The sequence below is a fragment of the Gorilla gorilla genome, chromosome 6 (assembly GCF_029281585.2).
Source record: "Gorilla gorilla gorilla isolate KB3781 chromosome 6, NHGRI_mGorGor1-v2.1_pri, whole genome shotgun sequence".
In the NCBI taxonomy this organism is placed as follows: Eukaryota; Metazoa; Chordata; class Mammalia; order Primates; family Hominidae; genus Gorilla; species Gorilla gorilla.
The window spans coordinates 35,411,175-35,431,299 of record NC_073230.2 but is presented as its reverse complement, the minus strand read 5'-3'; the positions used below and the strand labels follow the sequence as shown (position 1 = coordinate 35,431,299).

At 41.4% G+C, this 20,125-nt stretch overlaps 1 protein-coding gene and 1 long non-coding RNA gene across 3 annotated transcripts in view; one reads left to right on the top strand and one right to left on the bottom strand.

Moving 5' to 3' along the window:
* JAZF1 (JAZF zinc finger 1) overlaps positions 1 to 20,125 on the top strand; it is a 356,426-nt gene that overhangs the window by 193,227 nt on the left and 143,074 nt on the right. Inside the window, exon 3 of one of the 2 annotated variants that reach the window (XM_063708432.1) lies at positions 8,454 to 8,482. The exons of the other annotated variant lie outside the window; for it this stretch is intronic. Within the exon in view, the coding sequence (XP_063564502.1) occupies positions 8,480 to 8,482 (3 nt within the window). The 5' untranslated portion in view covers positions 8,454 to 8,479. The remainder of the gene's footprint in view (positions 1 to 8,453; positions 8,483 to 20,125) is intronic. 2 annotated transcript variants of the gene reach the window in all.
* The window catches only part of LOC129523639 (uncharacterized), a 100,923-nt gene that overhangs the window by 74,889 nt on the left and 5,909 nt on the right, over positions 1 to 20,125 (bottom strand). The gene's annotated exons all lie outside the window — the stretch shown is intronic.

Below are 20,125 nucleotides of genomic sequence, written 5' to 3'. Positions count from 1 at the left end.
TGGGGCAGCTGGCCGGGTGGGGGCTGCCCCCCACCTCCCAGACTGGGTGGCTGGCTGGGCAGGGGCTGCCCCCAACCTCCTGGACGGGGCGGCTGCTGGGCGGAGATGCTCCTCACTTCCCAGACGGGGCAGCTGCTGGGCGGAGGGGCTCCTCACTTCCCAGACGGGGCGGCTGCCGGGCGGAGGGGCTCCTCACTTCTCTGACGGGGCGGCCAGGCAGAGACGCTCCTCACCTCCCAGATGGGGTGGCGGTCGGGCAGAGACACTCTTCAGATCCCAGACGGGGTCGCGGCCGGGCAGAGGCGCTCGTCACATCCCAGACGGGGTGTCGGGGCAGAGGCGCTCCCCACATCTCAGACGATGGGCGGCCGGGCAGAGATGCTCCTCACTTCCTAGACAGGATGGCGGCCGGGAAGAGGCACTCCTCACTTCCCAGACTGGGTGGCCAGGCAGAGGGGCTCCTCACATCCCAGAGGATGAGAGGCCAGGCAGAGACGCTCCTCACTTCCCAGATGGGGTGGCGGCTGGGCAGAGGCTGCAATCTCGGCACTTTGGGAGGCCAAGGCAGGCGGCTGGGAGGTGGAGGTTGTAGCGAGCCGAGATCACGCCACTGCACTCCAGCCTGGGCAAGATTGAGCACTGAGTGAGCGAGACTCCGTCTGCAATCCTGGCACCTCGGGAGGCCCAGGCAGGCAGATCACTCACAGTCAGGAGCTGGAGACCAGCCTGGCCAACACGGCGAAACCCCATCTCCACCAAAAAATACAAAAACCAGTCAGGCATGGCGACGCGTGCCTGCAATCCCAGGCACTGGGCAGGCTGAGGCAGGAGAATCAGGCAGGGAGGTTGCAGTGAGCCGAGATGGCGGCAGTACAGTCCAGCCTCAGCTTGGCATCAGAGGGAGACCGTGGAAAGTGGGAGACGGAGAGGGAAGGGGAGGGGGAGGGGGAGGGAGAGCCCATATGAACTTTAAAGTAGTTTTTTCCAATTCTGTGAAGAAAGTCATTGGTAGCTTGATGAGGATGGCATTGAATCTATAAATTACCTTGGGCAGTATGGCCATTTTCACGATATTGATTCTTCCTATCCATGAGCATGGAATGTTCTTCCATTTGTTTGTGTCCTCTTTTATTTCATTGAGCAGTGGTTTGTAGTTCTCCTTGAAGAGGTCCTTCACGTCCCTTGTAAGTTGGATTCCTAGGTATTTTATTCTCTTTGAAGCAATTGTGAATGGGAGTTCACTCATGATTTGGCTCTCTGTCTGTTATTGGTGTATAGGAATGCTTGTGATTTTTGCACATTGATTTTGTATCCTGAGACTTTGCTGAAGTTGCCTGTCAGCTTAAGGAGATTTTGGGCTGAGACGATGGGGTTTTCTAAATACACAATCATGTCATCTGCAAACAGGGACAATTTGACATCCTCTTTTCCTAATTGAATACCCTTTGTTTCTTTCTCTTGCCTGATTGCCCTGGCCAGAACTTCCAACACTATGTTGAATAGGAGTGGTGAGAGAGGACATCCCTGTCTTGTGCCAGTTTTCAAAGGGAATGCTTCCAGTTTTTGCCCATTCAGTATGATATTGGCTGTGGGTTTGTCATAAATAGCTCTTATTATTTTGAGATATGTCAGATATGTCCCATCAATACCTAGTTTATTGAGAGTTTTTAGCATAAAGGGCTGTTGAATTTTGTCTAAAGCGTTTTCTGCATCTATTGAGATAATCATGTGGTTTTTGTCTTTGGTTCTGTTTATATGATGGATTACGTTTATTGATTTGCGTATGTTGAACCAGCCTTGCATCCCAGGGATGAAGCCAACTTGATGGTGGTGGATAAGCTTTTTGAGGTGCTGCTGGATTTGGTTTGCCAGTATTTTATTGAGGATTTTTGCATCGATGTTCATCAGGGATATTGGTCTAAAATTCTCTTTTTTTGTTGTGTCTCTGCCAGGCTTTGATATCAGGATGATGCTGGCCTCATAAAATGAATTAGGGAGGATTCCCTCTTTTTCTTTTGATTGGAATAGTTTCAGAAGGAATGGTACCAGCTCCTCTTTGTACCTCTGGTAGAATTCAGCTGTGAATCTGTCTGGTCCTGGACTTTTTTTGGTTGGTAGACTATTAATTATTGCCTCAATTTCAGAACCTGTTATTGGTCTATTCACAGATTCAACTTCTTCCTGGTTTAGTCTTGGGAGGGTGTATATGTCCAGGAATTTATCCATTCCTCCTAGGTTTTCTAGTTTATTTGCGTAGAGGTGTTTATAGTATTCTCTGATGGTAGATTGTATTTCTGTGGGATTGGTGGTGATATTCCCTTTATCATTTTTTATTGCATCTATTTGATTCTTCTCTCTTTTCTTCTTTATTAGTCTTGCTAGCAGTCTATCAATTTTGTTGATCTTTTCAAAAAACCAGCTCCTGGATTCATTGATTTTTTTTGAAGGGTTTTTGTGTCTCTATCTTCTTCAGTTCTGCTCTGATCTTAGTTATTTCTTGTCTTCTGCTAGCTTTTGAATGTGTTTGCTCTTGCTTTTCTAGTTCTTTTAATTGTGATGTTAGGGTGTCAATTTTAGATCTTTCCTGCTTTCTCTTGTGGGCATTTAGTGCTATAAATTTCCCTCTAAACACTGCTTTAAATGTATCCCAGAGATTCTGGTATGTTGTGTCTTTGTTCTCATTGGTTTCAAAGAACATCTTTATTTCTGCCTTCATTTTGTTGTGTACCCAGTAGTCATTCAGGAGCAGATTGTTCAGTTTCCATGTAGTTGAGTGGTTTTGAGTGAGTTTCTTAATCCTGAGTTCTAGTTTGATTGCACTGTGGTCTGAGAGACAGTTTGTTATAATTTCTGTTCTTTTACATTTGCTGAGGATTGCTTTACTTCCAACTATGTGGTCAATTTTGGAATAAGTGCGATGTGATGCTGAGAAGAATGTATATTCTGCTGATTTGGGGTGGAGAGTTCTGTAGATGTCTATTAGGTCCGCTTGGTGCAGAGCTGAGTTCAATTCCTGGATATCCTTGTTAACTTTCTGTATAGTTGATCTGTCTAATGTTGACAGTGGGGTGTTAAAGTCTCCCATTATTATTGTGTGGGAGTCTAAGTCTCTTTGTAGGTCTCTAAGGACTTGCTTTATGAATCTGGTGATCCTGTATTGGGTGCATATATATTTAGGATAGTTAGCTCTTCTTGTTGAATTGATCCCTTTACCATTATGTAATGGCCTTCTTTGTCTCTTTTGATCTTTGTTGGTTTAAAGTCTATTTTATCAGAGACTAGGATTGCAACCTCTGCTTTTTTTTTTTCTTTTCCATTTGCTTGGTAGATCTTCCTCCATCCCTTTATTTTGAGCCTATATGTGTCTCTGCACGTGAGATGGGTCTCCTGAATACAACACACTGATGGGTCTTGACTTTTAATCCAATTTACCAGTCTGTGTGTTTTAATTGGAGCATTTAGCCCATTTACATTTAAGGTTAATACTGTTATGTGTGAATTTGATCCTGTCGTTATGATGTTAGCTGGTTATTTTGCTTGTTAGTTGATGCAGTTTCTTCCTGGCCTTGATGGTCTTTACAATTTGGCATGTTTTTGCAGTGGCTGGTACTGGTTGTTCCTTTCCATGTTTAGTGCTTCCTTCAGGAGCTCTTGTAAGGCAGGCCTGGTGGTGACAAAATCTCTCAGCATTTGCTTGTCTGTAAAGGATTTTATTTCTCCTTCACTTATGAAGCTTACTTTGGCTGGCTATGAAATTCTGGGTTGAAAATCCTTTTCTTTAAGAATGTTAAATATTGGCCCCCACTCTCTTCTGGCTTGCAGAGTTTCTGCTGAGAGATCAGCTGTTAGTCTGATGGGCTTCCCGTTGTGGGTAACCCGACCTTTCTCTCTGGCTGCCCTTACTATTTTTCCTTTATTTCAACTTTTGTGAATCTGACAATTATGTGTCTTGGAGTTGCTTTTCTCGAGGATTATCTTTGTGGCATTCTCTGTATTTCCTGAATTTGAATGTTGGCCTGCCTTGGTAGTTTGGGGAAGTTCTCCTGGATAATATCCTGCAGAGTATTTTCCAATTTGGTTCTATTCTCCCCGTCACTTTCAGGTACACCAATCAGACATAGATTTGGTCTTTTCACATAGTCCCGTATTTCTTGGAGGCTTTGGTTCATTTCTTTTTACTCTTTTTTCTCTAAACTTCTCTTCTCGCTTCATTTCATTCATTTGATCTTCAGTCACTGATACCCTTTCTTCCAGTTGATCGAATCAGCTACTGAAGCTTGTGCATTCATCACGTAGTTCTCGTGTCATGGTTTTCAGCTCCATCAGGTCATTTAAGGCTTTCGCTACACTATTTATTCTAGTTAGCCATTGGTCTGATCTTTTTTCAAGGGTTTTAGCTTCTTTGCAATGGGTTCGAACATCCTCCTTTAGCTCGGAGAAGTTTGTTATTACCGGTCATCTGAAGCCTTCTCTCTACTCGTCGAAGTCATTCTCCATCCAGCTTTGTTCCATTGCTGGCAAGGAGCTGCGTTCCTTTGAAGGAGAAGAGGAGCTCTGATTTTTAGAATTTTCAGCTTTTCTGCTCTGGTTTCTCCCCATCTTTGTGGTTTTATCTATGTTTGGTCTTTGACGATGGTGACGTACAGATGGGGTTTTGGTGTGGATGTCCTTTCTGTTTGTTAGTTTTCCTTCTAACAGTCAGGACCCTCAGCTGCAGGTCTGTTGGAGTTTGCTGGAGGTCCACTCCAGACCCTGTTTGCCTGGGTATCACCAGCGGAGGCTGCAGAACAGCAAATATTGCAGGACAGCAGATGTTGCTGCCTGATCCTTCCTCTGGAAGCTTCGTGTCAGAGGTGTATGAGGTGTCACTTGGCCCCTACTGGGAGGTGTCTCCCAGTTAGGATACTCGGGGGTCAGGGACCCATTTGAGGAGGGAGTCTGTCCATTCTCAGATCTCAAACTCCGTGCCGGGAGAACCACTACTCTCTTCAAAGCTGTCAGACAGGGACGTTTAAGTCTGCAGAGGTTTTTGCTGCCTTTTATTCAGTTATGCCCTGTCCCCAGAGTTGGAGTCTACAGAGGCAGGCGGGCCTCCTTGAGCTGTGGTGGCCTCCACCGAGTTCAAGCTTCCTAGCCATTTTGTTTACCTACTCAAGCCTCAGCAGTGGCGGATGCCCCTCCCCCAGCCTCGCTGCCACCTTGCTGTTCGATCTCAGACGGCTGTGCTAGCAGTGAGTGAGGCTCCATGGGTGTGGGACCCTCTGAGCCATGCGTGGGATATAATCTCCTGGTGTGCTGTTTGCTAAGGCTGTTGGAAAAGTGCAGTATTAGGATGGGAGTGTCCCAATTTTCCAGGTACCATCTGTCATGGCTTCCCTTTGCTAGGAAAGGGAATTCCCCAACCCCTTGCGCTTCCCGGGTGTGGTGATGCCCCACCCTACTCCATGGGCTGCACCCACTGTCTGGCAAGCCCCAGTAAGATGAACCCAGTACCTCAGTTGGAAATGCAGAAATCACCCATGTTCTGCATCGCTCACACTGGGAGCTGCAGACTGGAGCAGTTCCTATTCGGCCATCTTGGAACCTCCTCTATGTAGGAGTTATACTCACTAAAGTAACAAATATTTTGCCAAGCATGGTTTGGGACTACAAAAGAAGTCAAAGAATAGGGATGGGGCCACATACAAAAACCACCAGAGAACTTGAATCAAGTGCAGTGGTTTGGCATAAACTGTCAGTAGGATGTGCTGGAATTCTAGAGTCAGGGCATGATCAGTGGGTGTGAAATTTCTTGGATAAGTCATCTCGGAGAAAGTGAGTAATTTTTAAAATAACATTTTATTACAGCCATCTATAGGCATTATAGAAAATTAGAAAATATAGTCAGACAAAAATGTAAAAACAAATTAAAACATCACATTCCCACCACCCAGGTATCACTGCTACTAAAACTTTAACTCATATTTTTCAGATCATTTTATAAAAATACATATATAATTTTTTAATTGAGAGCTGTACATACTACTTCATAATCTACTCTTTAGTCTTTCATCTCTACTTTTCCATTTCGCTAAATTTAAATCTTATCTAATACCCAGATTTCTAATCTAATATTCAGATTTCTCCAGGTGGTCTAAACATGTTCTTTATAGCTGGTCGGTCTAGTCTAGCATCCCAATTCAGGGAATCACAGTCCCTTTTATTGACAATAACTTGTTGAAGAGATAGGCTTGTTGTCCCACAGAATGTTTCTACCTTCTGGATTTTCTCTTGGTTGTTTCCTCTAGATGTCGTTTGATGGGTTCCTCTGTCTTCTGTATTTACTGTAAATTAGAAGTTAGATCTGGAGAAGATGGGTCTTGAACTGGGCACCTCATTATAATTACAAGCCTGAGAAAATATGGAATTTGACAGATCAAATCCTAGCTGGGAGAGAAGTAGACATGTATAGTGGATCAGTAAGTTTACCAATGATTTTTAAGTGAAGAGAAAGATTGAGTGGAAGGTTGCCCGAGTTACTAATACCTCCACTCATACAGGATTTCTAGTGCCACTTTCAGAGGATAAAGTTACCACACAGTAGGAACTTTGGATATGTATTTGTAGGAACATAGTAAATGAAAGAGAGGGCCAAGCAACAGACAACTACTAGCCTGGCCATAGTGGAAAGATAACTAAAAGGAGTCTTGGGGACCTTTGGTAAGAGAAAGGAAGCATGCAGTATCAAAATTCAGATGAAGCCAGTATGCATTCAAGATGATAGTAATAAGGGTTAAGTCATGTGAAAGAAAATCGGCTTGACAACAGTAGGCTAAATATGACAGAAGATGGTGCTTTTAAAAAAATGATATTTATACAAATAAGAGATTTTTATTTCCCCTCAGGGGAAATAAACTCTAATTTTCCTGAGCAGTGAAGACCGGAAAAGAATGATGATTTTTCTGCTCAAATATCTGTTTAAACAACCTTGATAGACATTTGGGCATCTCAAAATTGAGATGAAACTTTCTTTGGCAATAACATTGACTAATCAATCAACAGAGGGTTAGGTTCCTTAAAATGGAGCTAGCTTTTTGGATTATTAAAAAAAAGAAGAAAACACTTAAGTAAAAATTGTTGCCTTTATATACCTATTTAAAATTACTCTACACTCTTGAACATAATATGTTGAACATAATAGATATTTACAGGTAGGAAAAAACCTATGATTTTCTTAAAAGTGGGCTTTTTAATGACTTAATGGACATCAGCTAGATTTTGGATTTTGCATCCAATCTGCTGCAATGCTATGTATCGTACAGCCTCTGGAAAACCCCACAGTATACCTGTGAAAAATGAGAATGAAAAAGGCAAATGATAGTACACAGTGGGGCATTGGGTTCAAACCTACACAGTTAGGCTCTAGGCTCTAGCCACTGTGTAGCTTGACCTGTTGGGATATCAGAGTTAAAACTTAAGTATTAGAGGATAGAAAAGTAAGAGGAGAATTTGAAAAAGTATCTAATATTGGAAAAATAGGGTAGGACGCCTGGGCAGAGGGAACAGACATAAAAATAAGAATAATTGCCATGTCCTAGATAATTAGAGGTTAGCAACCCAATAAGATGAAACAGTAGGAGACTTAAGAAGCTGGAAACTCTATGAGAGAGGTAACCAGTAATTCCTATATGATAGATGGCTACCACTGAATTAGGTTGACTGTGCAAGGCAAACTCTAGCATAACAGGCCTCAGCTGTAATGGATAAGGACACCTTAGCATCTCCAATCGATAGGAAAGAAAGGGCATAGCACCCAGGAAATTATCCTCCATCGTGACTCACCAATGAGGCAGGGGATAGGGGAGAGGCAGGGGATTGGGGGAGCTGGAGAGCAAAGGCAGGTGAGTCTCCATAAAAAGGTTACTGAGAAGCATGGGACTGTCCCTGGGTGTTTCCTTCAAATTATTGTCAGAGTAGTTCAGATAGCTTAGTAATAACTTGTGGCTTCCCAGAAATGGATAACTGACATAACTTAAAGATATGATCCTAGGCACAGTGGCTCACACCTGTAATCTCAACTATTTGGGAGGCTGAGATGAGAGGATTGCTTGAGCCCAGGAGTTCAAGGCTACAGTTAGCTATGATGGCACCACTGCACTCCAGCCTGGGCGATAAAACAAGACTCTGTTTCTTAAAAAAAAAAAAAAAAAAAAATGTAGTGTACCTGGCCACGCCTGTTAATTATACTGTATCTTCTGCAAAATATGCTTTTATTAAAGTAACATAAATTGGAGTTTCCAAATTAACTTTACCTTAAAAATATATATATAGCATTTAGTGTAAGATGTAAAGAATTGTCATGCCTAGGCACAAATTGGCGCCTTTTTATACTCGATTCTTTTCATTTACTACTTAACAAAAATATACTATGTTCTTATAACTTAGTTACAGATCTACTCTCATTCTCTTTGTAGGACTCCCTGTACTACTTGGTGCAGTAATGGTAGGCTTGACCTCTAAAAATTATTTTTATTTAACCTAGTATTTGCTGTTGACATTAGTTAGCAAATTCTAAAATCTGTTTCATAGAACAGTAATTCCAAGGGATATTCACCAGTTTCACATGCACTCACTCTCACACTGTCCCTCTCTCTCTCTCTCACCCTCTCCCCCGCCTTTCTCCCCCCAAAAAACACACACACATACACACCCCCACACCCTCACGCCCTCACACACTTACTCACAGTAGGGTACTGTGGTCTTTATGTTGGGGAAATTTTGAGTTAAATAAAATGGTTTTCTTTACCATAAGATTTATCAGATCCTCTGCTATGCTGATATGCATTTTAAGTCTCCAAGAGGAGTAATATAATTCTCATATGTACCTGATTCCAGAGCACTTTTTCTTGAAGCATCTGATGAGAGTAGTGTTGTGTATATAGTTTGAGGTAATTGTAATATCACTAGAGTAATATCACTTCCACCTACTTCTTCAACTTCCCCGAGGAACCCTGAAGCCTTTTATTCAGAATGGCTTTTTGTTCTTTTTCTGATACAAAAGGCAGAATACTCTTTTTACTCATCATCGTCTGGGAAAAACAAGGGCAAAATTTTGCCCTAATGGTCTAACTCAATCAAATTCTCCTCTTGTGCCTCTTTTAGTGGTGTTCCCAACTACTCATAACCTGCTCAGACACCAAGCTGTTTTTTGCTCAGAAACTATCACTGTTTTTCCCACATTTCCAGTGTATTTCTCCTCTCTTTGAGAAGTAGAACAATGTAGTGGTTAAGAGTGTAGGAGCAGGAGTCAGACTGTTAAGGTTCGAATCCTGTCTCTGCCCCCAGAACAGTGTCTGTCATATATAAGACTCTCAATAAGTATTTATTGAATGAATAAATGAATTTGTTTATGAAAGAATAAGAATGAATGATCTAAGAACTCTAGGGACACTTTGATGTGAAACAAGGAGCTGCTACTGCCTTTTTGCATTGAGAGAGCTATGTGGAATGTTATTGCAACTTTTATTCAACATTCATATGGCATGCAGCATAAAAATATTTAAATAATTAAATTGCCATCATGATTTCTGTCACCATAAACAACTGGACAAATGTACAACATAATGGTTTTCAGGCTCTAGACAATAAGTAGTGCAAGACCATGATCCCTGAAAGAAAGGAAGCTTAGGAGGCGAGCCCCATGATCACCTACCTGGCCCTCACTGTCTGAGGACAATGTCCTTACTGCAGTGGAGTAAGCTAGAGTCCAGGCAGAGCACAGCAGCTTCGCTGAACTGAGGAGGCAGAGGTCAGAGTCGGCACAACTAAAGTTGCTGAAATCTGCCTGTGTGTGTATGTGTGTGGAGAGAAGGGGGGTGCAAGTGAAGATGAGGGATCTGTGAAGACTTTCCAAAAATCTATATCAGGATCCTCCATGAGTCCATGGCTGAGGGTGGGTTGCTCATGTTCAGGGTAAGACTTTGAGTCTTAATCAAAGAGTGGCTGCCGCAAGGGTGAGACTAGAACAGAGAAACCATGTTGCACTCCAGCCCAGCCAGTATAGAAACAATTTGTGGACACCTAGTCATTCAACTGAGATACCAGAAAGACTTCAAATTAGAAATAAGGACTTTGCTCTAGGGTATGACTTGCTCTAAAAGCACCCCAATGATCCCTAAAACCAAACCCACATAAGATTGTCAGAGGAGACAGAATTTGGAGTTCTGACAAGTTAAAGGGTCTTGGGAAACGTTTTGGGCTTTTAAGAGATGTATTCTAATAAAGTATAAGTCTAGACCTATGCAAGTTCAACATGATCAGCATGAAATTGAACTGCCTGCTAGGACAAAACTCAGTATTTTCATAGGAATGGATCAGATATCACAATGTCTAATATATAATGAAAAATTACTAAACATGAAAGAAGTAGGAAAATCTTCCCTTAGACAAAACAAAGCAGTCAATAGAGATCTTTCCTGAGATAGCCCAGATGTTGGATTTAAGAGACAATGACTTCAGAGTAGCCATTATAAACATGTTCAGGGATTTAAAGTAAAAATGTATGGAATAAGAGGTTGTTTTGAATGAAAATAAAATCAGTCTGGATGCTTTTTTTTCCTCCTTCTACCAGAATGTGAGCTGCTTAATGAAAGCTTTCTTCCTCTTTCCCACATTTCTTCCCACTCCAAAACCTCACCTAATCCTCCCAAACTCTCACTCTTGGTGTTTCAGTTGGACTCATTTTTGCCAGATTTTAGTCAGCCATAGCCTCATAAAAAATGCTATAATTAGCTGAGTGTGTACTGGCCTTCTATTTTTTTAATACAAACAAGCCTGAAGCATTTGATGTTTTTTAAATCTAAAAGCAGTGACTTTTTTTTTTCATGAAACCACCTGTTTATGGTCTTCTGAGAGCAGTCATATTTATTACAGTACAAGGCATGCCTTCCTATTTTCCTCCCTTGTCTACTAGAACTAAGGTTCTGCTGTGTGCCCCAGCTCCAGACTGAAGTTTGTGGCCTAATACATGCCATAATAAACATGTTGCATGCTCTTAGGTCTCAATCACCAGGCATCGTGCTACCATTTTCTTAGCCTATATTTTTATGGACATCAGTTGAAACAAAGCTGAGATGGCTGCCTGCCAGATTTTCCTTGTAATATCTGTAACTTGATTTGGTGTGCTCATTGTGTTCCATAAAGACCATATATTCTTTTTTTTTTTTTTTTTTTTTTTGAGACGGAGTCTGGCTCTGTTGCCCAGGCTGGAGTGCAGTGGCGCTTCTCGGCTCACTGCAAGCTCCGCCTCCCGGGTTCGCGCCATTCTCCTGCCTCAGCCTCCCGAGTAGCTGGGACAACAGGAGCACACAACCATGCCCAGCTAATTTTTTTTGTATTTTTAGTAGAGACGGGGTTTCACCATGGTAGCCAGGATGGTCTCGATCTCCTGACCTCGTGATCCACTCGCCTTGGCCTCCCAAAGTGCTGGGATTACAGGCGTGAGCCATTGCGACTAGCCCAGAAAGACCATATATTCTTGAGGGACACTGGGAAGCTGGAAGGACAACCCTTATGTGACATTTTGGCTTGCTCCAACAGAATTAGTTTGCATTGCTCACACAAAACACTTGGTAGGAGAGGTGAGTCTTGTCACAGTTGGGTGATGTGATTCATTTGTTAGGAACTGTGCCTCCAGTAGTCTACAGTTCATTCTTAGGACACTCTGTGTTTTAAACAGGTTGCTTATACAATTGAAATCACATCAGACCATTTTTAAAAATCTTTATGTCCACTCATCAGTATTTATGACTGATCTTTTTATGCATCTTTGAGCCCAATTCAAAGCTGCTTTATAATTTTTCAAAATTTTTAAACTTATCACAGGTCAGTAGAAATTCAGTGATAAAGAAACACCCTAGACATAGACGTGGATTTCCTATTTCTTTTTTATGTAGGAAGCCATTTCCTGGAGTTTGTCATAAGCAAGAGCTGCTGTACTTTCATCTCAAACTGTGAAGTTGACCTATTGACCAGAGGCTCCAGTGTTTCCCCTGCTGTGTCCTCTCCTGGGTGTCACATTTGCCTTGAGACCTCTAGGGTCTCAGCCCGTCCTTCCTTGACATGTGATATAGCTTAGATGTCTACTCCAAATCTCATGTTGAGATGTAATCCCCAGTGTTGGAGGTGGAGTCTGGTGGGAGGTGATTGGATCATAGGGGTGGATTTCTCATGACTGATTTAGCACTATCCCCTTGGTGCTGTCCTTGAGATCATGAGTTCTCACAGGATCTGGTTGTTTAAAAGCATGTGGTACCTCCCCCTCCTCTTGCTCCTGCCCTTAACATGTGACACACCTGCTCCCACTTTGCCTCGACCCTTGAATAAAAGCTCCCTGGCCTGACGCGGTGACTCATGCCTGTAATCCCAGCACTTTGGGAGGCCGAGGCAGGTGAATCATGAGGTCAGGAGATCGAGACCATCCTGGCTAACATGGTGAAACCCCATCTCTACTAAAAATACCAAAAACTTAGCCAGGCATGGCGGCACATGCCTGTACTCCCAGCTACTCAGGAGGCTGAGGCAGGAGAATGGCTTGAACCTGGAGGCAGAGGTTGTAGAGAGCCCAGATCGTGCCACTGCACTCCAGCCGGGTGACAGAGGCGAGACTCCATCTCAAAAAAAAAAAAAAAACTCCCTAAGGCCTCCCCAGAAGCCAAGCAGATATTGGCACCATACTTACACAGCCTGCAGAACTGTGAGCCAGTTAAACCTCTTTTCTTTTCTTTATAAATTACCCAGTCTCAGGTATTCCTTCATAGCTTCAGAAGAACAGCCAAACACAACTTGCCTTCACTCAATTGCTAAATTCAACTTTGACTTGTCCCCATGACCTTGCCCACTCATCATCTCCAGTCCTCAGCCTCAGATGAACCTAATATGTGCCTCTCTACTTAGTGGACGCGGAGAATTGCTACTTAAAAGTATATAGCAGGATGATTTGTCCCACTTCAAATGCAATGTTTCCAACCTCGGCTGGACCCTCAAGACTGACCTGTAACATTCTCAGGTCAAAACCTTGCTAAACTTACTGCAGTTCAGTTTGAAGTGTTTCACACTGTACTCAAGTTCCTTAAGGAAGTCCCCATCCCCTCGTCAGCGGATGCTCTCAGTGCTGAAATTCTTTCTTCCTTTGTGCCCATTAGTTTGTTCTGTCCTGGTTCTTCTTCTACTTCTTTGCCATAAAAGCGGTGGCCTCTCCCTAAGTTTCGTCCCTAGCATTTTGCTGTTCTATCTGTATTTGTTCCGTGCCTTGACCTTGGCTGTTAACCGACGTGGAGAGGACCCTAGTCCCATGCTTCCTTCAGCCCCCATTTTTAACACCCCACTACCTGTGGGGTTTGGGAATGTTCAGTACAGGCTCAGCTCATCTAGTGCCAGGCCCGTTATTTTATATCCTTCTCCAGAATGCCTCCTCTTTTTTTGATTCATACTATGTTTAATGGCACCTACCCATTCATTAGTCTAGGAAGCTTGGAATTATATTCCAGCCATCTCATTTCCTCACCCCTGTTTCCAAATAATCAGGCACCAAATGTATTACCTTTGCATCCTCATCACCTCTTGAATGCTTCCCCTGCTCTTGTCCTTACTTGAAGCTCTAACTTCCTGTTTGGGATTGTCCCAAGAGTTCACCGATCTCCCTGCCTGCCTCCATTCTCTCCACTGAAACCCTGTCCACCAGCTGCCATCACAAGAGCTGTGGAAAGCATCAGTCTGTCAGTGCCATGAATGAAAACCTTCCATTGTTTTGCCGTTGGCTTGCAGCATCCTCCTTCTTCTCTCCACTTCTTTCTGGCTGTGATAATCCTGTTCTTCAAGATGGACATTTAACACTATCTATTTTACAAAGATTCCCCAATCACTGAGAATAAATAGTTTAAATATTTGATTAAGTTCCTTTTTCAAAATCATACACCCCCTACCGGGCATGGTGGCTCACACCTGTAATCCCAGCACTTTGGGAAGCCAAGGCAGGAGGATCACTTGAGCGCGGGAGTTCGAGGCAAGCCTTGGCAACAAAACAAGACCCCATCTCTTCAAAAAAATTTTTAAATTAGCTGGGCATGGAGGCATGAGCCTGTAGTCCCAGCTGCTCAAGAGGCTGAGGGAGGAGGATCACCAGAGCCCAGAAGGTCAAGATTGCAATGAGCTATAATTGCACTCTAGCCTGGGTAAAAGAGTGAGACCCTGTCTCAGAAAATAATAAAAATAAATATATATACACACACACACACTCCAGCCTGGGTGACAACGTGAGACCTCCATCTCCTAAAAAGTTAAAATTTTAAAAATCATAACATTAACACATTTGGCTATGACTATTGAATAATATAAATTTTAAAATTGTGTACAAATATATTTAAGATTAATAGCTTCTCTCCTGTCTCCCTAACACCCCACCCTGCCCCACCCCAAGTTAACAAATGTTAACGTTGTGGTGGGTATTCTCCATGTATGGAGATATGTATATATATAGCTCTAATTGGTTGTGACATTTTTTAAATAAAATTGAGAGCAAGCCTAAAATAAACATCATATATTACATGTGTATGTGTGTGTGTGTGTATATATACACACACATATACATATATATGCATAAAATATATCTATATATTGCATACGTATACGTATATAGATATATACGTATATGTATATGTGTGTATATATATATATCATTCCCCCCACACACTTATCTTTTGTTTTTCATGTAACATCCTTCCAGGTCAATAGAGATAGATCTAAGTCGTTCTTTTTAACAGCAGTGCAAAATACTATGATACAGATATATAATGATTTATTTCACTATTAAGTGGTGGATATCCCAGTTGTTTCCAGGCTTGCTTGCATGTGTTTGTTTTTCACCACTAACGATAATCCTGCAATGTGGATTAATCCTTATTTATTCTACAGACCTATATTTCTTTGCTTGTGTTTTTATCTTAGCAGGAGCTAAGTCATATCACCTCCTTCATCTGCCAAAGGCTTCCTGTCACACTTGAAGTAAAAGTGAAACTTCTTATCATGGCCAACATGGCTTCTGCGACCAGGCATCCCCTCACTTCTCCAGCCTCACCTCTTACCCCCATCCTCCTTCCCCTAAAAGAGCTGGGGTTCCTGCCCCTTGAGCACACCCAGCTCAGGCCTGCTCCAAGTCTCTTGTCCTTGTTGGCCCTTCTACTGGGATGCTCTCCCTCCAATCAGAGCTTTACACAGTTCATGTCCTCCCCTTCTTTTGGTCTCTGGTCAGATGTCACTTGCACAGCAGGGCTTCCCTCCTTTAAACAGTATCCTGTTCATCCCTCTCTGTGCCCTTACTCTTCTCTTCTGTTCTTCATAGTGCTTATCACTGCTTGAAATCACAGTTTATGTAATTATCTTGTTGAGTACCTGTCTTCCCCTAAGGAATGTGGGCTCCATTGGGGCAGAGACTTTGTCCATCTTGGTCATTACTACATCCTCAGCTTCTAGAACACTGTTACACAGTAGGTAGTACACTGTTACACAGTAGTAGCTCAATAAATATATTTGGGATAAATGCATAAGTAACAAGTTTACAGTTTTACATGTGTGTATATTGCATTGCCCTCCCATCATGTCTTACTAATCTTTCTATTTCCTATCTTTTCACACCTGATTGTATAGCAAGTACTTTGCACATGGTATGAAATTAAATCATAAAGTGGCGAATTAAACACAAGAGATGACCTTGGAGATTTCCCTTCCACCCCCACCATACACATTTACAAAATGACTCAAGGTGCTACACCTCTCTTATTTCATTTGGAAATTCAGATTGCCGGCAGTAATCTACTTGATTTATCATTTTCCCCTTATGTGCGGCACCTCGGAGTTAATTAAGAAGGCCATGAATCTTCCCTCTGTAGCTCTAGTGCATTCCCATTTGTAGAATACTCTCATATTGCTGAGACTGTTGATTTGGGACTCACGTTGAAACATTACTTAATTTTCTCACATTGAGGTTCATTATGCTGAGCCTAAAGACTAGTCCTGTCTTTGAAGGCTCTCTCACTGGCAAGCTTTAATAAAATAGCTCTGTGTTCCCAGTTTCTAAATTACTTGTTCTCATTTCCTCCCCTGTGGCCAAGACCTTGCCCGTTGGCTCAAAGCAGTGCAGCTAAGTCAGCGGCATATCCCCTGTAAGGCGCCCCCATCCTCAGCCAGCGTGGACTCATCCCCAGAGCTCTCCCGTCTGGCCTGTGCAGAGGTTGTCTCCAGCGATAGCACTTTGAACTTAGAAGGAAAGGACATCCACATAACCATATCATCACAAACGACACCCAAAGCCATCCAGCAAATGAAGACAGTCAAGTCTTCATTGACTTAAATCCTTGAAATACCAAAAATAAACTGTATTGAAATTAGGAAGAATGAAAGGCATAACATAGAAATTAATTCCCTTCTCTCATTGTTTTCAACGCATACTGGCTTCTTTTGAATGCCTACTATGTGTGGAGCACAGGCAGTGTGCTTCTCTGTCATCTGGAATCTTCACGGTGACCATACATCATAGCTCTTAGCTCTCTTTGACACCTAAAGAAATGGATTCCCAGGGAGGTTGTGGGAGCCCTTTGGCGAACTTGTGAAGCCTGTGGACTGCTTCCCAAAATAGTGTTTTGGAATTAACTAAAACTAGTTAAAGTAAACTAAGATTCATAAACTAAAATATGTAAGATTCCAAAGAAAACCAGTTACATTGAAATGCTGTTGTCAAAATAGTAAAATTACAAACTTGTGATACACTAATGTGTGCTTCTTTAATAAAGCCTTAAATAAGGAAGCTTAGGCACTGGGTTAGTAGCTTCCATAATTTCAATTAGTAATGAGTACAAATAATATTTTGAGATATCTGCTACAATCGTACTGTGATATCAAAATATCTGACTTCTACAGGTACAAAGTCATACGTAGATACTGTAAAAATACTGTGACTCATTCCATATACTCATAATTGAAAGAAATGCTACATTTCAGTTACAGGCTAGTTGAAAGTAATGATGTAAGTTTTTTGGGTTTTTTTTTATTTTGTTTTGTTTTGTTTTTTTTGTTCAGGTTCACAGATCTCTTAAATTCTCCCCATGACCCCTTTGGGTCCACAGACCTCAGGTTAAGAATGCCTGAGTAAGGTGTCATCACAGTTCTAAGTAGTCAAGCTTTTAGAAGTGGGTTCTTACCGAAATTTATGTGATTCCAAAGTTTTGTTTTTTCTTGGATATCATAGAACCTCTCCATACTAATACCTTGCTTTCTGTAAGATCTTTTATATATTGTACACTTCATCACACTGCCCTGTGTGGTAAGTCATAGCAGAAGCAGTAATGAAAACCAAAATGTATATAACCCTCTCTATTTTACAAAGAACTTGCGCAGATACTTCCAGGTGTCTAGTTTATTACAAAGTCATTTGCTCATGTGAGCCATGATTCTACTTTAAAAGATTGCTCTTACCACTATTTTTTATAAGGATCAGAGAAATTCAGTGACTTGCCCAAGTTTACACAGCTAATAAATGGCAGACAAGGTTTGAACTCCGAGATCTTTCTATTGTACATCCCTGTTTTTATCATTATTCTGGATTGCTCAGATACAAAGGTAAAAAGATGCTAGATGATTTCTCGCCATACTGCACGGAATCAAGGCATGGCCAAGGCAAGGCCTGTGTCTCCTAATCTCCAACTCCATTGTCTTGCCTCATACACTTTGCCTCTAAAAACCTGCAGCTCAGAATTTACACAGAGTTATTTAACCAGACATACAGACTGTGTGGAATTACCAGACTTGAATAATTGAAGTGCTAGCTTGTATTTTATGTCATTGTCTCCAGTTGCAGATAAATCCCCTTGCTTGTTGTTTGTTTTTTTCATTCCACCCTAAGCAGGTGGTAATTTAGTCTCTGGTCATTGCACTCGTGTCAGTCTTGTCCCAGGAGCTTTTTTCCCTGGCTTGATATGAGTTAGTGCATTTTCCTTGACAGTCAATTCACTCTGCACCGTTGCTAAGGCCATAAACGTGATGTTCAACAAGCAGAAGGATTCGCAGAGAAGCCCTCCAAGCAGCTTCCACCTTCCGTGACCACCGAAATTTCCCTGCAGATTTAGGTGACAACATGGCCCTGTGTAATTTACAGTTGGTAGGGCCGGCATACAATCAGTCCTTGCCAACATCCTCTCTCCCCTAATGAGATATTCAGCATGCCAAGACCAGAAATGGGATCTGGCTTTTGGAATTATCCCTGCCTTCTTGGTGATGTCTGCATGCATCTCTTCTTGATGATGCCAGACTTGGCTGACTCACTCTTTCATTTCAAATTGAGAGAGCTTAGCAATAGTCAATAGTTGTGTCTCTCAGAAATCACAGTATCACCTTGGCAAATTGTGAGTTGTCCAAGTTTGCCTATTGACCAGACAAAGGTTAGCAGAAAAGGATAAATGGCATCACATCCTGATACCCAGAGAAAGAGTGCTATGTTACTCTTAGACATTGGGGGCCATCTTGGTACTGTATACTACTAGGAAAAATACTATCTATTATTCGTACAAACTTGATTGATTTTTTTTCATTTTTATTATTGGGATAAATTCATTTGGAGCAAATTAGCTGGGAAGTTGCTTAGACTTGTCTTCCTTGTGCCCATACAAACATCCCTACTTTCTTTTATTGCCCATTTTATCATTATGTTCAACACCAACCAGATTCAGTGATGTACAGTTCTCCTGGGCCAAATAAGTATGATGGAAAGCTGGTTTCTATATTGCATTAATCTTTGCTAGACAGCAGGAATATTTTTGAAAACTTAAAGCCAGAATGCTTTTAATAATAAAGGCACATTATGCTCTTAACTTATTTACTGTTTTTGAAAATAGCACTTTCTGGTGTTTGGCATAAATTTGTCTCAAGGGCTAAGGCATCAAGGTCTTATTTTCTACAGTTTTAAAGAGGCATGTGCATATTTGTATATAATAGCAAAGTCAAAGTTATTAATTTAAATTGGAAAACTGTGGTAAGCCCTGCAATTTCTGATTTCCTAGGCACAAACACCCTTGTAGCCACTGAAAGATGCTGAATGCAAAAAGACCAGGCTCAGGCTCTGGAATTCTACCTTATATAAGCATTTTTTTTTCCATCTTCAAGACAAGTACTTCACCAGTTGCTACCACCTCTCCCATCTGTTAATAAGTTTATTATGTGACTGTGAGTTATGGGACTAATTATATTATGTATAGAATAATACCTGTTATGGCAAAGCAAATTAATCTGGAATTTCAGGTGGTCTTCGTTTAACTTTCATTTAATTATGTCTGATTTCTTTTGCTCAGCATGTTTCTGAGTTTCTTCCATATTACTGCATGTGTTAGTAGATGTTTTGTTGTTTGTTATATACCATCCAACTATATGAATTACCACAATTATTTATTCTCTGTTGAAAGTCTTTGACTACTATAAAGAGAGAGATTATGAATATTCTTTTCCCAGTCTTTTTGTGTATGTAGCACTCATTTCTAATATATTATTATAAGTGGAATCACTGGCTTGTGGTATAGATGTGTGTTTAGCTAGTAGAAACAGGCAACCAGTTAAACTGTTTAAAAATAAAATGGTGGGACCACAATACTGCCCTGTTGGCAAGGTTTGAGACTTCCTGTTGTTTTGCATGCTTACCAACAATTTGTATTGTCAGTAATTTCACTTTTAGTCATTCTTGTAGTTGTATAGTGGTATATAGAGCAATTTATTTTTGATCCATCTTATCTCTTTTTCTATTTAAAAATAATAGGAACAAAAATGGAAAGAAATAGCACCAGGAATTTATCAACAAATAAGATGCTTTTATATTTCCCTTCAAGTGTTTATCCACACGTATGTGTAAAATTGCATTAGAGGAACTTCTTTAAATTTTGCTTTTTCATTTAACCTATGTTTTTGTAGATTGTTATTTAGTAATATATAGTTTTTAATGACCCTGATTGATCTGAGTACACAAATATGGCTGGCAAGAAGACATTACTTCATCTTTTTACAACTAAAAGTATTAGTCTCTCGGGTCCCTCCCTTTATCACTATGAGAGGG